The sequence below is a fragment of the Lepidochelys kempii genome, chromosome 13 (assembly GCF_965140285.1).
Source record: "Lepidochelys kempii isolate rLepKem1 chromosome 13, rLepKem1.hap1, whole genome shotgun sequence".
Classification (NCBI taxonomy): Eukaryota; Metazoa; Chordata; order Testudines; family Cheloniidae; genus Lepidochelys; species Lepidochelys kempii.
This window is the reverse complement of record NC_136392.1, coordinates 28,444,191-28,459,228: the sequence shown is the minus strand read 5'-3', so window position 1 is coordinate 28,459,228 and position 15,038 is coordinate 28,444,191. Positions and strand designations below refer to the sequence as shown.

The 15,038-nt window shown below is 53.9% G+C and overlaps 1 protein-coding gene across 1 annotated transcript; it reads right to left on the bottom strand.

Annotated features, from left to right (window-relative positions):
- Positions 1–1,635: 1,635 nt before the first annotated feature.
- Positions 1,636–8,779, bottom strand: LOC140897363 (interleukin-17D). The gene is made up of 3 exons (XM_073309907.1): positions 8,514–8,779; positions 3,661–3,908; positions 1,636–2,970 (listed from the first exon to the last, which is right to left on the bottom strand). Exons 1-3 carry the CDS (start codon positions 8,523–8,525, stop codon positions 2,748–2,750), a joined length of 483 nt encoding a protein of 160 aa, XP_073166008.1. The 5' UTR covers positions 8,526–8,779; the 3' UTR covers positions 1,636–2,747.
- Positions 8,780–15,038: the final 6,259 nt, after the last annotated feature.

Below are 15,038 nucleotides of genomic sequence, written 5' to 3'. Positions count from 1 at the left end.
AAGGAAGGAATCCTAGGGCAGAGGGTGTAGGAAAAGGCTCAGGAAGATGGTGCAGACCTTGGCTGCAGAGTAGAGGGTCCCAGAACTGGAACCTGGAGTAGAGGGAGGGCCTGGATTCCCCTACTCATCACCGGGGACGTGGCACCATCTGGGCAGTAAATGGGAAGATTGCTGAAGACAGTTTGTACGGAAAGACCAATACCCTGGAAGGGGGAAAACACCTAGTGACTTGGCTGGAGGGCCAAGCCATGAAGGGAGAGCACCCGGAGTCTCAGAGAGTGAGAGGGAGGCAGCAGGGAATGCAACCAGTGGTAGAAGGGGGCATCAGACCTGGAAAGTGCTAATCCCCGGAGCAACCAGGAGGAGGCGGTGATTGTATTGCATGACAGCAGCCTTCTCTCTGTAGAGGGCAGCCTTTAGGAGCCCGTGAGCTCCTCCAGCAGCGCTGATCAGCATGCACAAAATGCCTTCCCATGGCACATGAAAGCGCTGCAGTCGTTTGGTACAATACCACTACCTCCCGCGAATGGCTCTTTCCATCCAAACCTAGAGGAATCACATTCCGGTGATGGAGAGTCTCCCATCTCCAAGTTATCCCCATCCACAGCCTCCCGGTGAAAAGGACAATGGCACTAAATTGCATCTGAGGTGAGGCAATAAGGACTGATGAGTTGAAAGCGAGCTCATGAAAAGCAGGTCAGGCTTCGTACTGGGGGATTCAGTGTCTTGAGCTTTGTAGATGCTGTGCAATTAGAGCCCACACATTTTCGTGGGTCTGCAATAGGATACGGCCTGTTTTTAGTGATGGCTGGACCCCGCATCACTGGATACATACCAGGTGGATATGCACCTGGATGATGGTCTAACCCCCTCCCAAGCCTGAAAACCAGGCTGGGATTCTCCTGGTAATTCCCCTCTTCTGTTGGTGCTGCCCGGGCGGGAGCCTGGAAGTGCTGGGGCACTGGGAACATGAAAAATGAGGAAACTTTGCCCAGGTGGTTTGTGAACCTCCACGAGGGCTTGGCTGGGGAACCAGGAAGGGCTCCGCACTGCTCCTAAATGGCTCCGCTCTCCCAACACATTACCAACTGAGTCTCTGCTGGGACAACCTGCCTGTTACCAGCAGTTAAGGCCCCGTCCACCCCACAAATACCAGAGTTTTTAACCAGTTCTCGTCCGTCTTGGGGACAACAAGCATGGCTGAGTTGTGCACACGCAGCCACTTCAGTCCCAAGCTGTTTTTCTGAGTTCCCACCCAGCCCGATGCCAGAATCCGTTTGCCCCAGAGCATTGTGGGAAGAGCCTGGGCAGCTACCCCAGAGTGCCGCAGCAGGAGACATGCACCGAGAGCGGTGCCGGCAGCATGTGGGGCAGTGCATTCTGGGATGTCCTGCAGGACAGGAAGCGGGGAGTGAGTGGCACTAGTCATGCCAGGCCCTGGGCACACAGCAAAGGAAGAGTGGTGTAGCCTGTACCCAGACTCCAACCCGCTGCCAGCCTCAGCCTTGGGCAAGGGTGAGCTGCGGAAGCATTAGCTAAACACTGAGCAGGTGGGTGCAGACACACAGCATAGGTACAGCCAGCCTGGTACAAACTCAGTCGGAAGCTGTTGTGTCCACCAACAGCTAGGCACCGTGGCAAGGGGAGAAACATTTATTAGTGGAGAGGATTAGCCATACGGTCTCCCTGTGCAATGTTGCCTCGCAGCCCAGTTCAGTGGACCCCTGCTGTGGGAGGAAGCCTCCTCCCCCTCCTGCCTTCTGGAGGCCTCCAAAGACAGAGCAGCAGGACTGCATAGTCTGATTGCACCTGACTAGGAACTGAGCATTCCCAAGGCCTGGGCAGTTGCCAACCTTCTAACGCGCCTCAGCCCACTGGCTCCACTTCTGCTCTGGCTCCTCAGGCTGCAAAGACATTTCTGGCGACAGCAGCACCGCAGACCAAGCACATCCCGTAGGATCATCCTGAGTGGAATCCACTGGTCGCGTCCATCCCAGCAAAGCAACTCCCCTCTCCTCAGGACCCTGGAGAAGCAAATGAGGGGCAGGTTGCTCTTTGTGGTCTCTGAAGCTGTGTGTGACCATGAACGGGGCACTCAACCATTGCCTAGCCAAAGACCGTATGGGCAGCCTGCCCAGAGCTCGAGGGCTGTGCCCTTCCAAGAAAGCAGACTGCAGTTCTCTTCTGTTTAACGTGGAGGTGCAGCTCACAGAGACGACAGGTCACAGCACGTGAAGCCCCTTCTTGAGCGAGAATCCGCTCCCTGGATCAAGATGGAGCATCCTGATGTGGGCCTGTCACCTTGTGGGCTGGACCTCTCTCAGCCTGTATTATAAATGGGGTTAGTTGCAAGCTGCCCTGGGGAACTCCATGGGCTGCAGGTCCCCTCTGCCTTAGCAGCACTCGGCAAAGCTGAAAAACAGCCAGTCCCACCTGGCTATGGCCTAGATCCCCCCTCAAGGAGGAAACCAGGTTAGCAATGGGACTGGCCATTGGAAAGTCCTCTGTAGACTGTGCCACTGGTGAATGACAGTAGCGGCGGGCATGGTGAGTGTGCTGGCCGTTACGTGGGTCTCCATGAGATGGCTGTTGTCTTTGTCCAGGGCCAGTACCCTTGCCAGCACTGGTTCACGAGGCTCCGGCATTCATTCCGCTCCCCAGCCGAATGACAGCAGCAGTGTTGTGTTGGCAGGGGCACTGAGGCAGGCTGCAGGGTGGTGGCCACAGGTGAAAGCATTTTGCCTGTCTCAAGGGAACGTGCAAATGCAAAACTGAGCGACTTGCAGGCGGCTGGGCTGGTAAACGTACTGGCCTGCCTCGCACTGGCCGGATTTCTGCAGAACGGGCACCTCCTGGTAAAAGGGCTCACTCTGCACAGACCTGTCCTCCTGCCTGTCTACCAGGCAGCCCTCACACAAGCAGTAGGCTTCCAGCACCCTCCGGGGGTACCGGCGGGGGTCTTCGTTGACCCTGTTGGAAGAAAGCGGATCAATGAGGTCACCTAATAAAATTGAGCTCTGGCCAATGCACTCCAGCTAGGGGTTCGCTGAGCTGTTCGGAAAGGGTTAATAACGCTACTCCTCCCGCACCTATGAGGTGCTGCACCAACATTCAGGAGCTGATTGGTGGCGGCTGGGCAGCGTTACATTGAGCTCACAGGAGGGGAAACTGAGGCACAGAGTGGGGCAAAATGCCACAGTGTCACTAACCAGCCATAACTAGCTTAGTGCCTGCGGTGCATGGCAGTTCTATCTGAGATAAGAAAATGCCCCTGTGAGCCTGAGCCAGCTGCGGCTGGGTGGAGCCTCCAGCGAGGGGGACGTGGCTGCTGGCCGGGCTCAGAGGTGTTGGTTTGTTTTCTTCTCTGCGGGGTGGCTGACTGTGGAGTGGAGAGTGCCCCTGGCATGTGTCAAAAGAGGGACATGTTCTAGAAGTGCCCAGGAGAGTAATAATTAACCCTGCAGAACCAGCCATCCGCTATCTCCCGGGGATGAGGAGGATGTAGTTTGACTCAGGAAATGCAGCTCCACACCTGAGAGAGATGGGGGGGATTGTGGGGGGGGGAGAGGGGGAGGGGTTTCAAGCTCTGGATCCCAGTGGCAGTGCCTGAACCCAGAGGTGACCTTTGCTGAGATGCCCTTCACTCTGTCTGCGGCTTACCTATATGACCATGGGGAGGCGCTCCTGTCCTGGAGGCGGGACGAGGTCTGGCTGACATTCACAGGGCACGACTTCAGGTCCTGGTCAGGTAAAACATCCTCCATTTGAGCCAATAAGCTAACTCCAGGAGCAAGAAGGCGGCTGAGCATGGATTCCAGCTCTGCATCGGAGGGCTCCCGGCAGGGAATGTGGGTACCGAACAGCTGACAAAAGGCAAAGCCCAGCAGAATTTGGGCAGCCACTTCCACCTGTGGAACAAACACGGGGAAAGTGACTTTGCTTGGAGAAGCTCCCAGGGATCTGGGGGGCTGAGCAGATAGGAGGTGTCTATTGTACCACCTGAAGGAGCTTTCCATTCCTCGCTGTTTAGGGGTCTTGGAGGAGCTCGGCCATAGAGCTGAGTGAGTTCAGTACCTAAGTAATGGGGGCTATTGCTCCTAAGCCACTTAGGCACTTTTGAAAGTGTTACCCCTACTGAGCTGCAGTGAAGAGGCCTGGAGGGACAGGAAGGAGTGGGTTGCCTTGGCCAGGTCTCTGCTAAGATGGGACATGCTCTTCTGAGCGGGCAGAGAGAGAAGTGGGTGTTCTTTGCCCCCACGCTGCCATCTGCAAATGTGGCCTGTAGTCCTCCTCAGATCATTGTTAAACACATTTAATAGCCCGGGCCCCATGCAGAACCTAGAGGCGCCCGCTCCCAACCTTGGGCCACGCTGACAGCTGGCCGGGTACTCCTGCTCTGGGCTCGGTCCCCATGGCAGACGTGGGGGTGGCTTTACACACGGTAGCTAACTCGTGGTGGCTGGCTGGCTGCCATGATTTTTTTCAGTTTCCCTGACCTTTCCAATGGGCCTCATGGCATTTCATTTGCCTAATGAAACCAGGCAGGTTTCGCCTGGTGGTAGGTTTGTCTCCGGAAGCTCCTCACGGCTCTGGCCGATCTGACCCGACTTGGCAAGTTACAGGCCCGGGCAGTGTCGGCTGGGAGAGAACCCTCGTGGGAAGAGGGGGCGGGTGCTTCTGGTCCCCCAGGGACCTGACCACGTCAAGGTGCTGACCAAAATAAAAAGTAATTGGGGGAGCCGGGGGGAGGGGGGATGAACCCGTTTTACGTAAACCTTAAACAAGTGTCAGGGGGGCGGTTAGGCAAAGATCCCCACGTGGGCCAGGCACTGTGTGTGGTGACTATCAGCCGTAGGAGAGCTTGTGCGACACCACCACCTGGATCAATGCGCCCTTTCCAGTGCGAATGGCACAAGTAGCAATAAAGGGGGGCAGATGAGCTGTGCTCGGGAGTGGGATTTTCCTTAGCTAAATACGAGTGTCTCAGCCTTTTGTTTCAGAGTAGCTGCAGTGAATCTTTAAGGCAGGGTGGGGGACGTGCTGAGTCTCCAGAGAGGCCCCTTTGCCTGAGCACAGAAGGGGGTTTCCTCCTTTAATACAGGCCCAGAGAGCAGATCAGATAGCACTCAGGGGGGAGTTGCTGCAGGGCATTTCCTTATTGCAGTGCCTTGGGCTGCTCTGGCTCTGAATGGAATTTGCATGTCCAAAGTGTATTTCCTGGAGTGGGAACAGGTTGCAGCTGGCTGGGCAGTTGCATCAATTTCTCTAACCCTGCCCTCTGGGTCCAGTCCTGCCCTCTGTTTAAGCCAATGTGAGTTTTGCATTGACGTCTATTGGAGCAGGATTGGGCACTTCAGGTTTTACAGGCAGGGGGTGGGGTGGGGTAGGAGGCAAATGAACGCGCTCGGTTTGGCTAGTGCCCAAGGGATATTGAGAATGTAACTTGTAGTGGTTCAAGGGCTGCAGTAGGGGGATGAAAGGGAGGGAGGGTCCGTGCATCCTCCCCTACCTGGGCTAGTTGCAAGTTGCCCCTCCAATAAGAAGCCGGGTGGTCCAGTAGCGAGGGGACTAGGTCTCAGGAGATGTGGGTTCTAGTCCCGGCTTTGCCAGTGGCCTGCTGGGGAACCTTGGGCAAGTCCCTTCCATGCCACGTGTCTCCGGGGGCTGTTGATCCTGCCCTCCTTTGAGAGCTCCGGGTGCCGGGGCTCTGCAGAGCAAGGTATTATGAAGAGGGTATTAGCCACAGTCCCTGCACTGCTCAGGAAGCTGAGGGAGGAGTGCGTGCCATCTTCCTTCCTCTCGGTGCAGGATCTCCACAGGGCTCTGTTCTCTTCTGGACAAGCTGTCCATTGACAGTAGCAGGAGTCACATGCTTGTGGAGAGGACAAGAGCCCTGTCGGTAATTCCCAGCCTTCTCTGGCTGAGCTGGTCCTTGAGGGCAAGTCGTCAGATTCTGAAGCTGGCACGTGTCCCTGCCGCAGAAAGACGTGGCTGTTTTCTCAGCTGGCCTTTGCAGTGAGATCCATGGCTGCAGAGCTGAGCTGGGCCCGTCAGTGCTTTCTGTGCCCACTTCACTGAGAAAGAAGCGCGCTAGGTCTTCCTTGGATCTGCCTGCCTGCTTAGCCAACTGGGCAGCAGCCCAGCCCTGTGCAGTCTGCTTCCGTTAGCAGGGGAGGTTTCCCACACCACTCCCTGAGCCCAGAGGGTCACGTTGGCTGAATTCACTGAGCTGCTTGAGTTCTGATCTTGCACACTTCATCAGCTGGGCTGCACACGCCTGCTGGTGAATTCCCCTGGGCTTTGCCCACTCGGGCCTCATTTCATTGCTCAAGAAGGCTGCGTAATGGGCTGGATCACCCGCTTCATTTATGAATCAGGTTTGTGCAGCATTTGCTGAGTCATCTGTCTGATTGGCGAAGCGTTGGGCATTACTATACCTGGCTGCCTCACTCTGGGGCCTAGGGAGTGGTGGGCTCGCAGCTTAGGCCAGGATTTTGGCTTGTAACCATCACCACGCCTGCACCAAGCCCTGGGCCATGCTGGGGGAAGGGATGCACTGCTGGCAGTTCCGCCTTTCAGATCAGAGCACAGCACCCTGAAGACTCCCCGCAAAGGGCAGCTGGCTCCAGCAGAGCAGTTAGCTTATTCTACGCATTTCGAACTGCAGGACACAGGAAACAAAGCTGCCACCGGGGCACAGCTCCATCAACCCAGAGAGACAGCCCTGGTGTTTGGTAGCTACTTTAACTGTTTTTTCATAAGCCCCCATCCATAACTACACAAGCAACCAGCAAGCCCCAGCTCCATGCGGTGATTGCTCCTTTGCGGGGTGCGGGGGGGGGGGTGATTTCCTAAGTCACTAGGCTGCATTGTTTCACCAGCTGATCGCTAATGATCTTATTTTGCAGCTGAGGCAGCCAGGATCCAGCAGCTGTGTGCGAGGGGATCCCTCTGGAGACATAGTTCCTAGGAGCCAACGGTTTAGGCTGAAGTTTCAAAGCAGCCTAAGGGAGTCAGGCACCCAAATCCTGTTGAACGTCAGTGGGAGTTGGGTGACCGAGTCACCTACGGCCCCTCTGAAAACCCCAACTTTAAAGAATGATTGTTTGCTTTTGCTGTGTTGTTCTATGTACACTCTCCTCCCCACATTTCACCCTGTGCTCTGTTTCACACCCTGTGCGCTCTTTCACACCCTGTGCTCTGTTTCACACCCTGTGCGCTCTTTCACACACATACCGATCCTGTGGTAGGCAGGTGAGCAACAGAGAGTGGTGTGTGCTGGTGTAAAAGCTGCAAACAAAACCACACATCTCCACTTCTCATTCCTGTCGTGTTTGAGCTCTGCTAGCATTAGAATTAACAGAGCAATCGTTCGCAACCCAGCCACCCCGGGAACCCAGCAATCTGCTCTCCCTTAGCCCGGGGGGCACAGGGACTGGTCACAGAACTGGGATGAAATTGACACGTGACAGATGTTCAGCACACAAAGATAATATCCGGAATGAATGTGAGATCTTCCATGCTGACAGATCACAAAAGGCACAAAAGATCACAAATCTGTACAGGGCTCCCTTTGCCGCCTCACCTTTGGGGTGAAATGCAGCAGAATCGATCGTTGCCGTTCATTTCTTGGGCGGGTGGATCAGGGCACTACAGCAATGGCCAAATGATACCATAGTTGAGGATAAAAAGTGCAGAAGAATGAAAAATCCCAGGGGAAAGGCTAAGGCTGTCTTAGGTCAGAACGTAACTATCCCCTTTGCAGGGACAGTTGGCACTAAACACCATAAAAAGGCATAAGTCTCCACCTAGTGCCAGCCTCTGATCCCCTCCCGTACACTGAGTAGCACCCTATCTCAGGACAGTCAGTGGGCTGCTCCGGGGCTAAGTGCTGCTCCTCTTAACTGAGGGGGTCAGACCCTGGCTTTTAGTAACTGCCTGATGGGCCTTCCCCTGCTTACACCTGCTACCTGACACAGATGCTCACTCCATGGGCCCTGACCTCTGCAGATAGTAATTCCCCAAAGAGAAAGCTCTGGCCTGCAAAGTCAAGGGAGTTTCCCTCTTTCCGATCTTCCCTAGGGGCAGCTTCACTCTCCAGTGCACACTTTTAAGGTTGGATGATTAATAGAGCCTCTGGCATGGGGGAGAGAATGGAGGGCCCAGGACTGAGCGGAGGAGAATATGAGAGATAGGGACACACACACAGAGCCCCTGACATAGGGGAGAGAACTGGGGACCCTGGAATGGGTGGAAGAGGAAAGGGGGGGTGAGAGGAAAGGGGGGAATGGGGGCAAAGACAGAGCCCCGATATTGCGGGGAGGGGAGGAACAGGGGATTCTGGACTGGGGGAAGGGGACCACACAGCCTCAGCAGAGGGGAGGGAGAAAAGGTGGAAATGTGGGAAGGGGAGACACTCTTATTCATAAACACTTACCCCATCCCCTTTGGAGCTGAATTTTAGGGGCGTGGGAATGGCAGTATAATTTGCAAAGATCTCTGAAGCTACTCACCTTTAGATGCATGGTTGTTTCCACCTTAGTCGATTTCACACAGGAGTGGGGAAGGTTTCTTCTGTCCCTCTAAGAGAAAAGAGGCTGGTAAACAATAGACCAGGAGCACCAGGCCTGTTTGAAGGTGACGCCACCGGGCCGGCCTGGAATGGGAGGTTCAGAAGGCGACGAAGCTGGGAAGAAAATCTCTCTGCGTCCTTCCCCTCAGGAACCCTGCCCTCAAACAGGTTCTCACTGCACAGGGAAGCATCAGACACGCCTCCCTCTTCCCAGATACGTGGCACTGCAACCTGGAACCAGCCATTCCTCAGTGACTCACTGCTGGGGAATGTGTGCGGATGCCATGGGGCAAAGGGTGAGACCTGGTCTAAGCAGCTGTTGTCCTGGTACAACCATGTAGGTTAGAGGCATGTTTTATTTGTTTGTTTATTTATTTTTTACCAAAGCAATTCTACCACTACAGCCCCCAGGGGGATGCGGTTATACTGGTACGAAGGTGCCTTACACTGGTATAGTTACTCCTAAGGTGGCCAGTCATGAGTTCCTGGCATCTCAGACATTCCAGCCCTTCTGGGAACAGCGTGGGCCTGCCTCCGCCCGTGTGACTCAGCCCCCGACAGCATGATCTCACACGCATGCAGTGTGAGGTCATGCTGGTAAGGGCGGAGCGGAGCACTCTTCCAAAGGGCGCCCCCTGTCGGATACCGGACAAAACCACAGCTGATTTTGTCCCATTACTGGTCTGGGAACAAACCAGCCAAAAAGGGGAATGTCAGGTATAAAACCAGACAAGTGGCCGCCTTAGCAGTTCCCCATCCCATTCGGGATGTACCTAGGAGAACTGAGGGTACGTCTACTTTGCAAATAAAATCCACAGCAGCACCTCTCAGAGCCTGGGTCAGCTGACTCAGGCTCGTGGGTAGGGTTGCTAGGTGTCCAGTTTTTGACCAGAAAGCCCGGTCGAAAAAGGACCCTGGCAGCTCCGGTCAGCCCTGCTGACTGGGCCGTTAAAAGTCTGGTTGGCTGCCCTCAGCAGGGCTGGCAGGCTCCCTACCCTACCTCCGTGCGCTGCCCCCACCCCAAGCGTCGGCTCCACAGCTCCCATTGGCCAATGGGAGCTTCAGGGGCAGTGCCTGGCTTTCCCTATACATAGGAGCTGAGGGACATGTCACGGCTTCCGGAGCCCACCTAGGTAAGCGCCACCCGGATCCCGCTCCCCACAACCCCTCCCACACCGCAATCCCCTGCCCCAGTCCTGAGCCCCCTCCTGTACCCAAACTCCCTCCTGGAGCCTGCACCCCGCACACCTCCACAACCCCAACCCCCTGCCTCAGCTTGGAGCCCCCTCCCACACTCTGAACCCCTCAGCCCCTGCCAGGAACCCCCTCCTACACCCCAGACCCCTCATCCCTGGCCCTACTCCAGAGCCTGCACCCCAACCTCCTGCCCTAGCCCAGAGCCCCCCTCCTGCACCCTGAACTCCTCATTTCTGGCCCCACCCCAGAGCCCGCACCCCCAGCCAGAGAAGGGGTGGGGCAAGGGCAGGCCTTGGGACAGGGGCAGGGCAAGGGTGTTCCGTTTTGTGTGATTAGAAAGTTGGCAACCCTACTCGTGGGGCTCACACTAAAATAGCAGTGTAGATATTCCTGCTCAGCCTGGCGTGCCAGCTCTGAGGCCCTAGGGTGGCCACCTGTCCCGTATTTCAAGGGACGTCCCTTGGCCCTTTGAAACATTACATTGAAGCCGATGATAATTGCGCTGTACACTTGAGGGCAGTAGAAATGTGCACTTAAGAGAAAAATACATGCTATGCACAGGGAAGTGTTTCCCTTAAAGCTAAGTGTCGTCCCTTATTTTTCATTTGGTTTTCCCTCATTTCCATCCCTTACCCACCCTTGCCAGGTCTCAGAGCCTGGGCTCCAGCCCGAGCGGGAGGGTCTACACAGCTATTTTTAGCCCCGTAGCGTGAGCCTGAGTCAGTGGACCCTGGCTCTGAGACTCACTGCTGTGGGGTGTGTTTTGCAATGTGGACTTATCTCTAAGGTGCCACAAGTACTCCTTTTCTTTTTGTAGACTTATCCTGCAACTCACTCGTGGTGCTGGACCTGTATAACGAGACATGCATCACTCTGGTGTGTAGTCAAGGCCTTCCTTTGTAAAATGCAGATAGATCAGGGGCAAGATAGGTCGGGGCACCTTGCCCAGAACCTGAGGGCTGCAGCTTGCTTGTTTGCATTACATGGAGCAGATTGTAACTTCACTGGTCTTCGGCACCGAGGCGTGGACCGCGGAAAGGGCAGATTCCAGCCTGCAATGCTCCTGCTTAGCCGCTCCCGTCAGTTCAGGCTGGGCCCTGCAATCTATACACGCCTGGGCATAATGAAGGCAAGCCCAGCTGCGAGACACACACAGAAAGCCGTGCTTGGCCACCACTGCTATAGCTCGGGAATCCATAGCCTCGAAGGAAGGACTGAAGAGGGAGGAAACATAGTTTTGTCATTCAGGCTTTCGGCTAGGAATCGGGAGATCTTCATTCAAGTCCCAGTTCTAATCAAAACATCCTGTGTGACCGTGGGCAAGTCACTGGCCTTGCTGCATTGTGAAGAGAATAAAGCTTCCTTGTGCCTAGTCTTTGTCTATAGAGACCATAAGATCTTTGGGGCAGGGTCTGTTTCACATTATGGAGCCCTGATCTCACTGGCGGCTCTAGGTCAGTGGTTCTCAGCCCATGGGCTGCTTGCGGCCCAATCAGCACACAGCTGCGGCTCATGTGACATCCTCAGGGCCATACTGGTGGTATATATATTGTGTGGATGCGGTCCACATAACACCCAGAGAGCTGCATATGCGGCCCACAGTGGTAAATAGGTTGAGAACCACTGCCCTAGGTGCTTCTGTAACTCAGATAAGTAATACTATTAACGTTTTACCCCACTCGGCGTTCTTCTGCCTCCAAAAACGAGCGGTCCACTCAGCCAGCCCTGCTCAGACTTTTCCGTCTGGAGGTTTTCCCATAGTGTGAATGTGCCCTCTCAGCACACGCCCCAGGCTGGGTTAGAAATGGTTTGTTCGGGATCCATGAAATGAAAATCAGTCAAGCAGATGAGTTCTCCTCATGGGAAAGCCCAGGGACTCGGCCCGATGCAGATTAGAAACGAAAGGCAATGCAGAAGGAAAAGAGCTCCAAACCTGTCATGAGAGAGATGCTTCCTTTGAGCACCTGTCAAAGCAAAGTGTCAGTGTGATTATTCCTTGGTAAGACTGGGCCAGTGTGATGATTCCTTGGGAGTCACTGGGCCAGATTCTTCTTTGCCTCACACCTTGTGGAGACACTTAACACCTGTGCAGAAGGGGTGTCAATCCTTGTCATTTTGTTTCAGTTGCATTTTACAGGGCACTGGAGCAGCTGTCTCAGAAGAACTTGTATTCCCTCCATGCTTCCTTCCCGCGGAGCAGCAGTGCCGTCCATAGTTAGCACACCTTTGGGGGGGAGGGATAGCTCAGTGGTTTGAGCATTGGCCTGCTAAACCCAGGGTTGTGAGTTCAATCCTTGAGGGGGCCATTTAGGGATCTGGGGCAAAAATTGGGGATTGGTCAAAGCAGGGGGTTGGACTAGATGACCTCCTGAGGTCCCTTCCAACCTTGATATTCTATGATTCTAAGTGCTGTGAATGGAATGGGGAGAGCAAAATCCAGTCCCGAGTCTGAGTCACTGGGCTGCGATGAGTTTTTGAGATGATTGGTGCATTTGTGTGGCAGACCCTGAAATGTATCCACAGTCGGCTCTGCCCATTCCTAGATCCCAAAGCCAGAAGGGACCGTTGTGACCATCAAGTCTGACCTCCTGCATAACACAGGCTAGAGAACAGCCCCACGATAATTCTGAGAGCAGAGCTTTTAGAAAAACATCCAGTCTTGATTTAATAATTGCCAGTGCAGGAAATCCACCACAATCCTTGTTCTGGTGCTTAATTATTCTCACCGTTAAAATGTATGCCTTATTTCCAAGATGTCTCTCCTGAGTGTGCTGCGTTGCGACACCTCCCTACGTCGGGATGAAGTCTAACAAACCCAGTCTGTAAGGCCTCCAGAGCTTGGGATTACAAACCAACAGCCCCTTGTGTATGAAAGGGCTGTAATGTACTGGACTTGGTGCTTAGCAAAACTGCTCGTATACCAGCTACTTAGGATCATGGCGGAAAGGAGAAAACAAAATGTTTAGTGTGCGATGGTGATCGGACGTCAAGGGCAGCAGTGTCCTTGGGATGCTGGAGCAAGGAACCAAGATGTCTTGTTTCCCAAACTTGGTTTTGGTTTCAGGGAACTTTATGCCTAGTGCAGTTTTCAAGCACAAAACCGGACAGAAAATGCAGAAATGGTGAGTGAAGCACCCTTCCAGGGGCCATTTCTGCCTGGCATCCTCCCCACCTCCCACTCCAGTCTGGCTAAAACAAGCACAGATCCTCACACTCATTTCCTCCACACTTCCAAAGGAAATAATGACCAGCTCGTCTGTGAAGCCCCTGGCTTTTCCCCATGAACATTTTCATACTAAAAATATCCAGGTGAGATCTGTCGCTCTTTCATGGGAAAATTTTTCCAAATGAAATTTTCATGTTGATTCAATTCAGAATTTTCACTGTGAGCCACTTTTCAAAAAACAACGGTTTTTTATTTCAAAATCTGTGATATTTTTTTCCTTTCTCCCCCTTTTTTCCTCTTTCGCAAATGAATGCCACAGACCGAAGGAATGACATCGTTCGTTTTGTTGCACTCAGTATCCAAAAGGGGGAAAAAAAAGGAGGGGGGGGACAAAAATCCCCCAGTTTCATTTTTTTTCCATTTTCAACAACTGCAACTAAACTGCATATTTTTCTCTCATCACCTTTTGAGCTATCCCATCAAAAAACTACCCCAAAATGACATTTTCCCACAACAATTTCTTGTTGAAATTCCATTTTTCAGAGGGAAAAGTGGTGCTGTTGAAATGTGTCAAGCGTCTCTAAGTATCTACTGCTTCGCCCCTCAAATGCTGGGTGCTCCTTTCCATGGGGGTGATGGGTTGATGGGACAGCACTTGAAGCACAATTCTCCCTGCACCAACTCCTCCCTCCCTTCAAATTCCTGGTGTGCCCTGGTGGCAGCCCTGTCTCCTTCTGTGCGTGGCGTCTAGCACGGACACCAGCCAGCCAGCCCTCTCCTCCCACTCTGTCTCTTCTCCCTCCAGCCTCCTTTCATTGGCTGACTCTGTGGTTTCCCTTGGACAGGCTGGTGGGATAGAGGCAGCCAGTAAACTTCGGCAATCCCTTTGCACTTCCTCATCCCTGCTTTGATTCCCACCTCTGCTTCCCTGATCCTTAACTGCTCGCTCTGCTCTGGCTCCTTCCCGCCATCTTCTAGATGCCCTTGGAGTCTGGTCCAGTTCTACTGGAGTCTGTGGGAGTCATTGTGTGGACGTTAATGGGAATTGGATCACACCCTCGTGTGCTCTGTCTTGGAAACCTTCCATCCATGTCGTGTCTTGACTTTCTCCTTTGCAGTCTGGACATCCGTTCCAGCGATCTCGTTATGTTTCCAGCTGGAGGTGCCCAGCTTTCCACCCCGGGTGGTTTGACTCTTGCCTGCGCACATGGGTGCTGATGCCAGTAAGTTGTAGGAAAGCTCTTAGGCCCAGATCCTCCAATGCATGTATATTCCTAACTCCTATTGAAATCAATGGAAGTTAGAAGCCTAAATACACTGGAGGGTCTGTGGCTTAGTCTGATACAAATCTACGAACATGAGGGCAAATCAGCAGGTTTTCTTCTATCACTTTGGTCTGGGTGTGGCCAAGGGGCGGGGCATGGCTGCCGTGCTGCTGTGCTCTGGAGATTCCTGGTGGGCAGAGTAGCTCGTGGGGTTGTTGTCACGGGGGCTGCTGTGATCTGCACCCCGGCTACCCTGGCACGTGGCCAGCACCACCATCAAGGAGAGCCTAGAGTCACCTTTGCCCCGCCGTCAGATCCTGCATAGCTCTTAGATACAAGCTGAGGATCAATCCCTGTGTCTCCAGGCCCATTTTCCTGTCAGGTGGCAGCTGCTTTGCCCAAGGAATCTTGTATCTTGGCAGGTGAGTCCCTCGCCTTTGCGGTCCCCCACACCTGAGTGCCAAGGAAACTGGGTACAGGGCTGATTCTAAGGGCAGGCGAGCGGGGCAGCAAAACACCTAGGGCTGATCCTGTTTGGATAACAGCATTGGCTTGGACACTGCATGTATCTGGGACACCTGCTGCTCACAGATTTCTCCAAAGTATCGTATTCTTCCATAAGTATTTACATTGGAAGGGGGTTAAGAAGTCAACATGAGCTTGTCACCAAGCAGTTACCCTTGCACTCAGCCCTACTCTTCCCTGCCTCATTAGTACACAGGACACTCTGTATACAATGACTACCTGTTCTCAGCTGTTACAAATGGGACGGAGGCGAGTCTGGACTCTGCTGGGAACCCTTCACCTAACCAGAGCTCCGTGTCAACACACCAGTTCC

Excerpts from the sequence above, each read along its gene's own strand:
- LOC140897363 (XM_073309907.1), bottom strand. Across the intron at positions 2,971-3,660 it reads GCCTCCCCATGGTCATATAG|GGTCAACGAAGACCCCCGCC; the intron begins GTAAGCCGCAGA and ends TTCTTCCAACAG.